Here is an 11284-nt window from a genome sequence, read left to right on the forward strand (position 1 = left end):
TGGTATAGAAATTGGATAAGAAGAATATAGGGAAGGAGCAGTTTCAAACGCAAGGCATACGCAAATCATCCACTCCACTCTTTCATCTCATGTTTTGTGTTAAGAGAAAAAAGCTTCGCTCCGGGCATGATCATATAGAATATCTGATAAACCTCCAGAGAAAAGAAGAATCCACCCCATAACTAGAATCAGATCAGTGGCATGGGCGACTGATTCACATAATCGATATTATTATCCACAGACTCAATGCGATCAGCGCAAGTACCGAAGATGCGATCCCAGAGTCGAGTCTGCTTCCCATAGTTATAACTCTTCTTCCAACCCTTCCGGTGATGCAAGTCATGATCCTCAATGACAAGCTCCGCCTTGAAATACCGTAGCAACCAACTCAATGTCGATGGTGGAGTAGCATGAACCCGTAAACCAGAATGACCCGCAAGCTCAGCATACATGACATACTGATGGCAGATCCACCACTCATAGAAGCCCATAGGCATGCCCATCAACCTCATAGTGAAGTAAGTCGCCAACGGGATGCCAGCAATATCAAAGAACTCCTGCTCCAGATCAGCGTAAAGTGTTAGGAGCGGGTTCGGGTGTTTAGTGAGATGGTGTGTTCTGTGGTACTGCCACAGGGGCTCGAAGTCGTGCATAACACGATGATACCAGTAGAACCAGAAGTCGAGGATAATCCCGTATAATCCTACTTCAACAAATAGCCATGGGAAACTCATGTCGGCGGGTGTTTGACTAGTACTATAGGCGAAGAAGACTGTGAACATGGGCCGGAAGGTAGATGTTGAGAGGAGAGAGCGAACAACTTTCGCAACCCCGATGTCTGGGACGCCATCGCGGGCGTGCTTGTCACCATCCAGGAAGCCGTGAATGTGGCCCAGACGGCGGAGAACGTGTAGTTCGTGGATGGCGATTGCTTTGAATGCAAAGCCGTAAAAGATGAATGCGGCTATGGCACCGAAATTGTGACCTGTCCAGTAGATGTAGGCTTGCTGGATCAGGAGTGGAATAACGGAGTGGACGATGACCCAGCGGTGCATGGACCAGTCTGGGACATAGGGGACTGCGTCTTCTTTTAGGTGGATGGGGACTTCTTGTTCGAGGTTCTCCGGGTGTACGTCGATTAATTCGAAGAACCAGTGGAAAGGCGTCCACTCTGAGCGGGCCATACGGCGCCAGGTGGACTTCATTGAGTCATTAGGGTTTCGTTCGACCATGGTGTACTAGTATCGAGTTTGCACATAGGTGAGTGCGCACCGCAACGCTTGAATTGTGATTGTTGAATCCAAGTCCGTCGATTGTTTGAATTCTGGGGGTTCTGGGAAATCCGGGGTGGCGTGGGTATTTAAAGAATTAGGGAGTCACTACCACTCACTAGTAATGATAGTAGAGTGTCGATCCCCTGAACCACGGCATCATGTGAATCTCCACTTCACCCGCAAAAAGGAGCCTCGGAGTCTCCTATTGTCGATCTTATTTGATGGAATTATTTTCTTCCCCAACGTTTCTTTGGCGCTTAGACTCGAATCTGGTGGATCCTAGAGTCATGCACGGAGCATTATAACCACTTTGGGTCTAGTTCGGGGGTCCATCATGTTCATGCGGGTTCATATGTGAAGATGATACCATATGATGTTGAAGCCTGGAGATTCTAGTCAAGATTCTTTTCTCTAGTGAGATGTATACAACTTGAACTATCTATAGAGAATATTGGGTTATACTAGGTAATGTCATCGTATCCGTAGTCACACAAGAAATGCCCGATGCCCCTGAACTTGAATTTATGACAAAATGTATTCTGCTTAATCAGATAAAAGGAAATTTGATATTTAGATCAAGTGGATTTGTCGGTCCAGTCCCGACCAAACCTTCAGCACCATGGGAAAAGAGACTCGGAATCAAGCACATGATATCATAATATGTAAGTAAAGGTGTAAGCCTAGGCTTTTAGATACCAGTCCAAACTTGAAACTGCATGAAATTCAAGTTAAGATCGCCAAAGAGGCAGGGATTCCATTCAATCAGACAGCCTGAGGTGCAGCGTATATAGCACTCGGACTATCTCAAAGGCTCGTAGAGAGGAAGAAAGAAAGAAAAGACTAATGCAACGTCGAAAATAAACATAGACAGATTCTATTGACCGGAAATTCAAGCTCCACCAACTCAAGTGTTGACAACTGGGAATATAACATAAACATAGCCGAAGGAGACAATCATAACCCCGACAATCAAGCCCAACGTATCCTTATCTAGGCAAAAAGAAAAAAGAAAAGCAGATGAATCATGATCATATGAAAGAAGCTCATCAATGACATACAACAAAAATGAGTCTGAAGAAGTTAATAAGAAAACCCGAAACAGCAGACAAATGACAAAATGTTGGTACTTAAACCACTCCTCCAGTCTAATGCAACTGCACATGCAAAATCCCAGATAGTAATCAGAAAAATCAAATAAGCTTCCAGGCAGACACGAATTCTCATATCGAAAGCCTCGGCGGTTGAGATCTGTGATCTACATCTTGTGCGGAAACTCGTTTTCACCCCTTGCGGTTACTCCATGCGTCTATGCCGCCACAGTAGTAGTCTGAGTCTCCTCGGTAGAGACTTGATCAACGTTCACAGCGATCTTCTCGTTCTCCGTGGGAACGGGTGTGGAATCAGCATCGCTGCTTGAGGACTCTGCGGGGGCGGGGGACTGAGGAACGGGCACGGTCTTCCGTCGCTCCTTGCCATCTTCGGAACCAAGGACCTCGATCTGATCACCCTGGAACAACATCGGACCCTTGATAATGTCCGTCTTTTCGCCTGTCTGCACACCCTTCAGTAGCTCGCTGGCTGGTTCGTCCAAGTTGGGAAGGTCGCCCCATTGCCACTCCAGGTCGCCACCATATTGCTTTGGGAAACTGGAAGGGTCCATGAAGGATGCGAGGGTTGGCTTGACCTCTGAAGCGGAGAGAATGAAAATCTTGGAGGTAGTGACTGGGTCGAACCAGCGCTTAATCCAGCCCCAAACGGTAGGGAAGAAAGCAGGGGCACCGATAATCTGATGCATTGTTAATCATTGTTCTTTTAGGCAAATACTGTGAGAATGAGAATGCACTTACAAAGATCCGATCAAGAGTCTCAGGGTAATGAGCAGTAGCCAACACACTCGCGTCCTGCATATGGCTCTTCAAATTCCAGAACTGTTTCAATCCAACTCCACTAACATCCACAATGTTGGTCGAGGTGACAATAGGAGTCTCGGGGTTAGGTCTAGACAAAGCAGAGCAAAGAGGCATAACGAAGCCAAGCAAGTTCTCATACAAAGCAAACAAGTTGAGCAGGCGCGCGGGGACAGATGAGGACTTGTGAGATTCCGGTGTACCATTATTGATGTTCGCGTTATAAGTCGCCATCTCCTTTGAGTTCAAATGACGGATTTCGAAAACGTAAACGGGGATACCACGGCGATCACGACGACCAGTCCATTGCGGGTACTATAGAATTCCAAACAAACGTTAGTGATCACCATTCTGCCATCTCAAAACATCCAGCATAAATAGGATGAGTATGTAATCCAATTAACTCACCATCCGTCTGGAAGCCTCATATGAGTCCACACCAATATTCGCATAAAGCGACTCAATGGCATTTTCTTTGCGCCAGTCCTCCGTATCCTTAAATTGACCCCACGCACCCTCGACATCGAACTTTCGGGCTCGCAAGAACCGACTAGATAAGGAGCAAATTAGCATATTATCCCAATATTATTTCAGACCAATACAAATACGGCTCAAGGGTTCACCACATCAATGTAGCGATAGAGGTACAACATACAGCATTGTCGCATCATCATGGCTAGGAGGCTTCTCCTCCACGCCTTCAGCTGGTTCCACAGCAGCAGTATAGTAACCACGCTCAGCACAGACCGTCTTAAACTGTGCCAGTTTCTCTTCTTGTTCTGGTGTAAGGTGGTTCAAGTGACCGGCCAACCATTCAGTGCCCGCCGCCGCGGTGGCGGATGCGGCAGGGTCATTTTTGGATGCGGACGCTGTTTTGGAGAGGGAGGCGTCCTCGGAGGCCTGACTGTGGTGGGACTTTGTTCGCCAAAGCATGACGTATAATTTTCTTTCTTTTAACCTGAAATTTTATTAAGTTTTGGGTTGTTGATCATTCATGGAGGGAGAGATTCGGGGAGGAAGAGAGGGCGGTCAACTTTGAACATAATAAACTTGAAATTTGCGGAGTTCGGAGACCCTAGATGCTGACCCCGAGATCTCGGATGCTTCGGATTTCTTCAACTATGGGAATATGGGGTATATTATGGAGTTATTATACTTGGGGATTTTTCTATATTATTTGCTAATAGAATTTAAAAGATATTAATCCTTATACTATCAAATAAAGAGTCCTTGTTCAACTGGTCTCAAGCTGCATAGATCTTCAACCAAACCTAATCTGAAGACCCTTTATCAAGAAGAGATCGACCAGTTGACATCGGTGTCTACTATATAATATTGAAGTTTGTACTGACTTCCAGTCAAGGCTGATTTGATTAAGTTCAAATTACTCAAGAATCATACATATGGATATGGCACAAGATGTCTTTTATCCCCCGGAGAGGATCAATTCAGAATAACATTTGAAGATTTTGTACAGAACGCGCTACTAATCCCAGAAGCAATTTCTCATCATGGATAGTTAGAGCAATAAAAAAGAATTGAAAACATTGTAAATTTAATCCTCGGTCAGATCACCATACTCCCACATACCGCGACGCTCGCTCTTAGCCTCATCCTCCAAAGAGTGGAGAGTCTCCAGAGTATCAGGCGAAGCGCGCTCCCAAGCCTTCAACTTGCGAGGAACCATGGCCATACCCTCAGCGATAATGTCAGCGTTGATGCTCTGGTCAAGGCTCTTAGACACAGCCGGGTCCAGAAGAGTAACGTGCAAAGTGTTGTCCGAGTCAACGTAGTCAACGTTAGCAACGAGTTGACGGTCAAAGGCCTGGTCAGTAACAAAGTTCACAGCATCCTCAAGATAGTCGGGGGCGGTGGGGAATTGACAGAAAGAAAGGACCGCATCAACGGCCTGAGGACGAAGCTTCTGACTTGAGAACTGGGACTCGAGGGGACGGAGGCTGGACCAGGGCAGGGACTCGGAGTTACCGAAGTCAACGTACTGCACCTCGGAGGTCTGCTTCTCACGGTCGTTGCGGCGCACTCTACCGCGGTACCAGTTGCCATCTTCGGTGAACTGAGCAGCGACCCAGTCGCCGGCCTTGGGGGGACCAGACAGAGGAGTGTCGTTGGACTTGTTCAGGTGGAATGCACGGAAAGCGGACATGAGCTCGGTGAGCGCGCTGGTACCAGTACCAATCTGCTGGAGCTTGAGACGACCAGAAGCAGGGTCAACGAAGGTGACGGTAACATCACGGTAGTCCTTGCGACGCTGAGTAGAGACAGCCTCGCTCTCGTTACCAGTGCCGTTGGCAGTCTCTGATTCCTCGGCCTCGGCGGCCGCCTTGCTGGGGTCCCAATCGTGCCAGAGACCCTTGCGAGCCTCCTTAGCACGCTCTTCAGCGGCAAAGTATTCGTTGGCGTGACCAGACTTCTCAGCAGAGTAGGCGTGAACAGTAGCCAGACCTTCCTCCAGCAGGACCTTGGTGAAGTTTTCCTTGTTCACGTAGAGGGTTCCAATGAAACCACCGACCTTGTCAACGGTCTCAACGTCAATCTCAACATCGCGCTGCATGCAGCGACGGTTGGCCAGATCATGGGCCTCCTGGCCGAAGGGCTCGCCAGCATCGCCCGGCCCGCGGGCAGATTTGGGGGCACGGATACCGGACAGGACAAGAGTCAACTTGGCGTTCTCACGGGGGACCAAGACGGTAAAGCGGGAGCCAGACTTCACAAAGTCGACAACAGCAGGAATACGCTTAGAGCGCTGCAACACACCAACCTCAAGCTTGGCCTTCTGGGCATTCTCGGAGTAATCCACGATCTGCTTACCCTTGGGTGGCTTTGGTGACCACATACCACGGGCCTCCTTCTGTGCATCAGCCTCTGCAACAAGCAGAGAATCGTAGTCGGGGGATCGGTCATCGTCATCCATGCGGTGGCGAATAACGGAGGCGTAACCAGCCTCCACGAGAGACAGACCAACATTGACGTTGCCCTGAATCACAGTAGCGACTTCACGCTCCTCGTATCCCTCAGTAGCAGGCTTCTTGCCGTTAACGGTGACCTTAACGTGCTTAGCAATAACCAGCTTTCGCAGGAACTCCTTAGCATCAGCAGCGAAAGGAGCCTGCTTAGGGTCAGATGGCTTAGGCTGACGAATGCTAGTAAGGCTAATCTTCTTCTCATCACCAGCCTTGTTGCGCACAAAGATAGTATCAGCGTTCAAGACTCGGGTAACGGTGTAGTCGGCAGCGGCAGCACTGGCCTTGGATCCGACGTGACCAGTGAAAATACCCTTGCGAGAATCCTTGGCAGTGTTCTCAGCCTGGCGGAGAAGAGCCATATCGGCGCCGAGAAGAGCAGAGTGATGATCTTGGCAGCGGGCCAAACCCTCCTCCAGAACAAAGCGCGCAATGTTTCCCATCGGGTGCAGTAGTGTAGCGACAAGCTGGCCTTGTGGGGTGACGCCGAGCAATGAAACCTTCACCTTACGCTGCAACAATCGAGTCTCCACAAACTGCTGTGCCTCATCACCGAATGGCTCACTAGCCTGTTCCTTGCCCTCTGCAGTTGTGCGCTTAGCTGCAGGTGCCCGGATACCAGCCACAGCAACTACAGCCTGCAGGTGCTCCTCCGGGGACAACAGCAGACGCAGTACAACACGGTCACCGTTCAGGACCTTCTCAATAATACCTTCTAGCTGCTGACCCTTATACTTTGATACCAAAGCCGAACCATTTGACAGTTCATAGCTTGTCTCAATCTGGCCGTTGGAAGAAGATGCCCAGACACCCTTGCCTTCCTTCTCAGCCAGTTCCTCCAGCGCCCGCAATCGACCAAGGAGCTCAATTGTTTCCTCTGATTCATCACTGCGCTTGCCTGCCTCCTCACGGACCCGACTCCATCCTTCTTGGACACTGATATCGGGCAATTGAGCATCAAAGCCAGGCAGTTTGATAATACCATATTCGCGTTTGGCGCCCGTGGGGATAGTGTACACGACGTGGAACTGAATCACCTTGCCGACCAGGAGTTCACGAAGGAATTCACGAGACTGGAATCCATATACCTGTACCAATGGAGAAGAATTGTTAGCTCACTCGCACTCAGGGGACTGTGAATAAATGGGGGATCTGGGTCTCTCAAAGCTCCTGGTGACGGGAAGCCCCGTGCAAAGAATGGAGCTAGAATTGTGGTCGCACTTCCACGGCATGCAATTAACATTACAGGGTATACTACATACCTCATCACCCTCTCGCCTTAATCGGGGAGCAGACACATAAGCAAGGCTCAGAATGCGCTCTTGTGTAGGGTTGGTCACATGCGACAGCACGACAGTATCGCCTGAAAGGACAGACTTGACGCGAGCTTCGAAAGGCATGTTGAGGGAAAAGGGTCTGCTATCACGAATAGATAGCAAGTAATTATGGTAGAAAAATAAAAAACAGAACAAGAAGGAGGAATTGAACCCTTAGAGAACGAAGTTGGAGAAAAGGGAGCTTCGGAGGCAACGTGGCCGGTGTTGTGGGGGAAAGCGGTCTGAGCACTGACCACACCATCTAAGGAAGTATAAGGGGAGTTGAGACTATACAATGGCACGTGCACATAAGGATATATCAATCGTACAATAAAATAAATGGCATTCAATTCATCTCATCCTAGCCAGGGACTATCCTGAACTTTTCATCTTGCTACAAGATGGTGGGATATCAAGAGCCCAACTACATGGGGAGAAGACTCGGAGCTGGTTCAGTTAATTTAAGCGGCAATACCGATGACACCTATTACATGCATTAGTACTTCATTCTGGAGGGGTTATATACTCCAGGGGATCATGACTTACCGCAAGCAGGGCGGGGACCAGCGTTACCAGTCTTCTTGGACTCCTCGTTACCACCCTTGCCAAGGTCGTCAGTACCGGCGTGGACGACGAGGGTACGCTAAGATATTGTGTTAGTATTGATTCCAATCACGCAATCCATATTTCGGGTATATCTGGAATGCAAAGACGAGAAGAACTTACGCCCAGAACGCTCTCAACACCAATCAGCTTGACAAGCTTGTCCTGAACGGAGCCAACGGCGTTACCCTCAGCATCGGTCTTGAAGTTACCGAGGTCACCGACGTGACGCTCAGAGTCGGTGGGAGCACCGTGGGTCTTTCCGTGGGGGTTGACTATAGATCGTTAGATCTGAGTTTCGAGCTGTAGTTGATCAGGAACGATTCCGAATGGCTTACAGTGGGGACCAGCGGAGGTGCAGCCGTTGGTGTTGTCACCGAACTGGTGGATGTGGAAACCACGCTCAGCGTTGGCGTCGTGGCCGGTGATGTTCCAGGAGATGGTGGTAGCAGCGCTCTCGTCGGCCTGCTCGAAGGTAACAGTACCGGCGATCTTAGAGTCACCACGGATAACAGCAACTGGTATATATTAGCCTGGGATTCCCTGAAGCTCATTTAATTGATAAATAATGATAAATAAGCTTGTACAAGCTTCCAGAAGGTGATCCATCCCACCACAATCTGAATGAACCATCTTCCCCCGCACTCAGACACCAACCAGCGCTCTTCTTGCCGCAGGAGTACCCTGGAGAGTATATCTGAGCTGGTGGAGCTATGAGGGAGCAAAGCCGATAGGTTCGAGCTGATCCCCAAGGTGCTCAAATGTGCTCACTCTCCAAGGTCCTTTCGCCACGAGGAACGTGGGGACGGGGGAAGATCCAATAGTAGGAAGTATAAAAAGATCATGCTTGACACTTACCAGCCTTGACCATTTTGACGGTTATGAATTCTTAATTGAATTAAATTGGTTTGAGAAGGTAATGAGAAGAGCTTGAGGAGGGGAAGAAGAGGAGAGAAGACGGGAGTAGCAGAATAATAAGTGGATGATGTTGACGTGACTGCGTTACCGGAAGCTTGAGGGGCAGGTACCCGTTACTTAGTGCTTACGGCTAATTTTGCTGGTGAAAACATGTACCCGATACCTCATTACCAGACCAAAACATACCCCACCTTCCTTAAAGGGGAATTTGTAATGACATAATTCCGCATTTTCTTACTATATAGACCCCTAGTAGCTATAAGGAGGCGAAGATGAGTCGATTGAATTCACTACACACTATCATTTACTACTATTGATTGAGAGAATGGGTATACATCTTTCAATTCATGTACTTCATGTCATGCTTCGTCATCGTGGCACTTTGGGGGGTAAGCAACTGCGGGGTTCTGAATAAGCCGACTTGGTCCAGATTCACGGATATGTGAACGCCGAACGACCGAGTGTCGGATATAGGAGAATTGTCAGTTCAAGTGGACTCCCACCTGAGAGCTAAGACATGCCAGTGCTACTACTAGTAGGTACCTATGGTAGTATCAATACAATTGATGACTCAGATGCAACTTGAAATGTTATACCACTGGCAGTGGTGCTACTCTGAAGCTACGAACCATGAAGAAAATATAGAAATAGCCAGGCTAATATTGATAACATAGATTCATCAATTCATATCTACCGATTCCAGCATTTTTGAGGATCGCCAATTTACAAATCATAACTTAGACAAAGGGTTCAAAGAGAAACAAAGAGGGGGGGAATCAATCTAAGCCTGGATCTTGGCCTTGAGGAGCTCCTTAAGGGTAACTGCATCAGCAGCGAACTTGGAGATACCCTCACGGAGCTTCTCAACGGCCATAGCCTCCTCGTTGAAGTCGAAGCGGAACTCAGCCTCGTGGTGGAGGTACTCGCGCTTGGGGATATCCAAAGAAGCGGCGCTAGCAGCATCGAGCTTCTTGGGCACAGCAGCGGTAGAGTTGAACAGGTCCTCCAGAAGGTTGGGGGAGATGGTCAGGTAGTCACAGCCAGCAAGCTCGGTGATCTCGCCGGTGTTACGGAAAGAGGCACCCATGACAATGGTGTTGTAACCGTGCTTCTTGTAGTAGTTGAAGATGTCCTGGACGGACTTGACACCAGGGTCCTCCTGGGCAGTGTAGTCGCGCTTGTGGGCGGCCTTGTACCAGTCAAGGATACGGCCAACGAAGGGGGAGATGAGGAAGGCACCGGCCTCGGCGGCGGCGATGGCCTGGACGAGGGAGAACATGAGGGTCAGGTTGCAGTTGATGTTGTACTTGGACTGCAGGATGTGGGCAGCCTTGATACCCTCGTAGGTGGAGGCGATCTTGATCAGGATGCGGTCCTTGGAGATACCGTTGTCCTCGTACAGCTGTTGTCATTGTCAGTAATTGTCATCTTGGAAGATTCAATGAATCACAATGTTTTCGTGTACACACCTTAATGATCTCGAGGGCCTTCTTGACGGAAGCCTCGGTGTCGAAGGACAGCTTGGCATCGACCTCAGTGGAGACCTTGCCGGGGATGATCTCCAGGATCTTCTTGCCGAACTCAACCAGGAGACGGTCCAGGGTGGCATCGACCTGCTCATCGACGGACTTGCCGTTCTGCTTGCCGTAGGCAACGGCAGCATCGATCAGAGCAGCGTACTCGGGCTTCTTGGAAGCAGCCAGGATCAGGGAGGGGTTGGTGGTAGCATCCTGGGGCTTGTACTTGCCGATGGCTATTACATGTTAGCTGTATCCCACATAAGAACGTAGTCACAATCGATCATCGATATTTTTCATTGCCACTTAAGGGGCAGGGAAACACGTACTGGCAAAGTCACCTATAGCAAATTAGTGGGGAGTTCAATGCATGCATGGGATGATCGGTGGGACTTACCAGAGTCACAAACGACAACGGTGCCAGTGGACTTAAGCTGCTCAAGAGAAGAAGACATTTTGATATGAAGCAAGAGATTGGAATTGATGTGAAAAGACAAAAGAGTTGGAGAGAAAAGTGGCGACGTAAGAGTATTTAGAGGCAATCCATGGGGAACCGAAAGGCGGGAGCTAATACGGGAGGTACAAGTGTTATATATGGGAATCCCATAGTTAAACTAAGTACCTAATGGTATTCTCAACCAGGTGGGATGAAAGTGGGGCAAATATGACGCTGCACAATGAAATCACCAATATTTGCCTTGATACTTTTCTATCTTACCCCTCCAATTTGATAATGATAAACTCCAGGAACCGGATTCCCATTGGAAT

At 48.8% G+C, this 11284-nt stretch overlaps 5 protein-coding genes across 5 annotated transcripts; all 5 read right to left on the minus strand.

Annotated features, from left to right (window-relative positions):
- Positions 1-188: 188 nt before the first annotated feature.
- Positions 189-1232, minus strand: N7483_001012 (sterol desaturase family protein; the record flags this gene model as incomplete). Its single annotated transcript, XM_057084450.1, has 1 exon — positions 189-1232. One exon carries the CDS (start codon positions 1230-1232, stop codon positions 189-191), a length of 1044 nt encoding a protein of 347 aa, XP_056950599.1.
- Positions 1233-2580: 1348 nt separating this feature from the next.
- N7483_001013 (SEC14 family lipid-binding protein) lies at positions 2581-4114 on the minus strand (the record flags this gene model as incomplete). Its single annotated transcript, XM_057084451.1, has 4 exons — positions 2581-3060; positions 3122-3496; positions 3590-3731; positions 3837-4114. 4 exons carry the CDS (start codon positions 4112-4114, stop codon positions 2581-2583), a joined length of 1275 nt encoding a protein of 424 aa, XP_056950600.1.
- A 622-nt stretch (positions 4115-4736) lies between these two features.
- N7483_001014 (putative transcription factor (Snd1/p100)) lies at positions 4737-7562 on the minus strand (the record flags this gene model as incomplete). Its single annotated transcript, XM_057084452.1, has 2 exons — positions 4737-7250; positions 7425-7562. 2 exons carry the CDS (start codon positions 7560-7562, stop codon positions 4737-4739), a joined length of 2652 nt encoding a protein of 883 aa, XP_056950601.1.
- A 377-nt stretch (positions 7563-7939) lies between these two features.
- sod1 (superoxide dismutase SOD1) lies at positions 7940-8952 on the minus strand (the record flags this gene model as incomplete). Its single annotated transcript, XM_057084453.1, has 5 exons — positions 7940-7962; positions 8025-8121; positions 8205-8356; positions 8420-8599; positions 8940-8952. 5 exons carry the CDS (start codon positions 8950-8952, stop codon positions 7940-7942), a joined length of 465 nt encoding a protein of 154 aa, XP_056950602.1.
- Positions 8953-9780: 828 nt separating this feature from the next.
- Positions 9781-10971, minus strand: N7483_001016 (sedoheptulose-7-phosphate:D-glyceraldehyde-3-phosphate transaldolase TAL1; the record flags this gene model as incomplete). Its single annotated transcript, XM_057084454.1, has 4 exons — positions 9781-10401; positions 10469-10752; positions 10846-10857; positions 10914-10971. The coding sequence occupies 4 exons, from the start codon at positions 10969-10971 to the stop codon at positions 9781-9783; spliced, it is 975 nt and encodes a 324-aa protein (XP_056950603.1).
- Between the last annotated feature and the right edge of the window lie 313 nt (positions 10972-11284).

This window comes from Penicillium malachiteum (genome assembly GCF_028827825.1).
Source record: "Penicillium malachiteum strain IBT 17515 chromosome Unknown utg000001l:1.0-8184562.0:1.0-8186909.0, whole genome shotgun sequence".
NCBI classification, from domain to species: domain Eukaryota; kingdom Fungi; phylum Ascomycota; class Eurotiomycetes; order Eurotiales; family Aspergillaceae; genus Penicillium; species Penicillium malachiteum.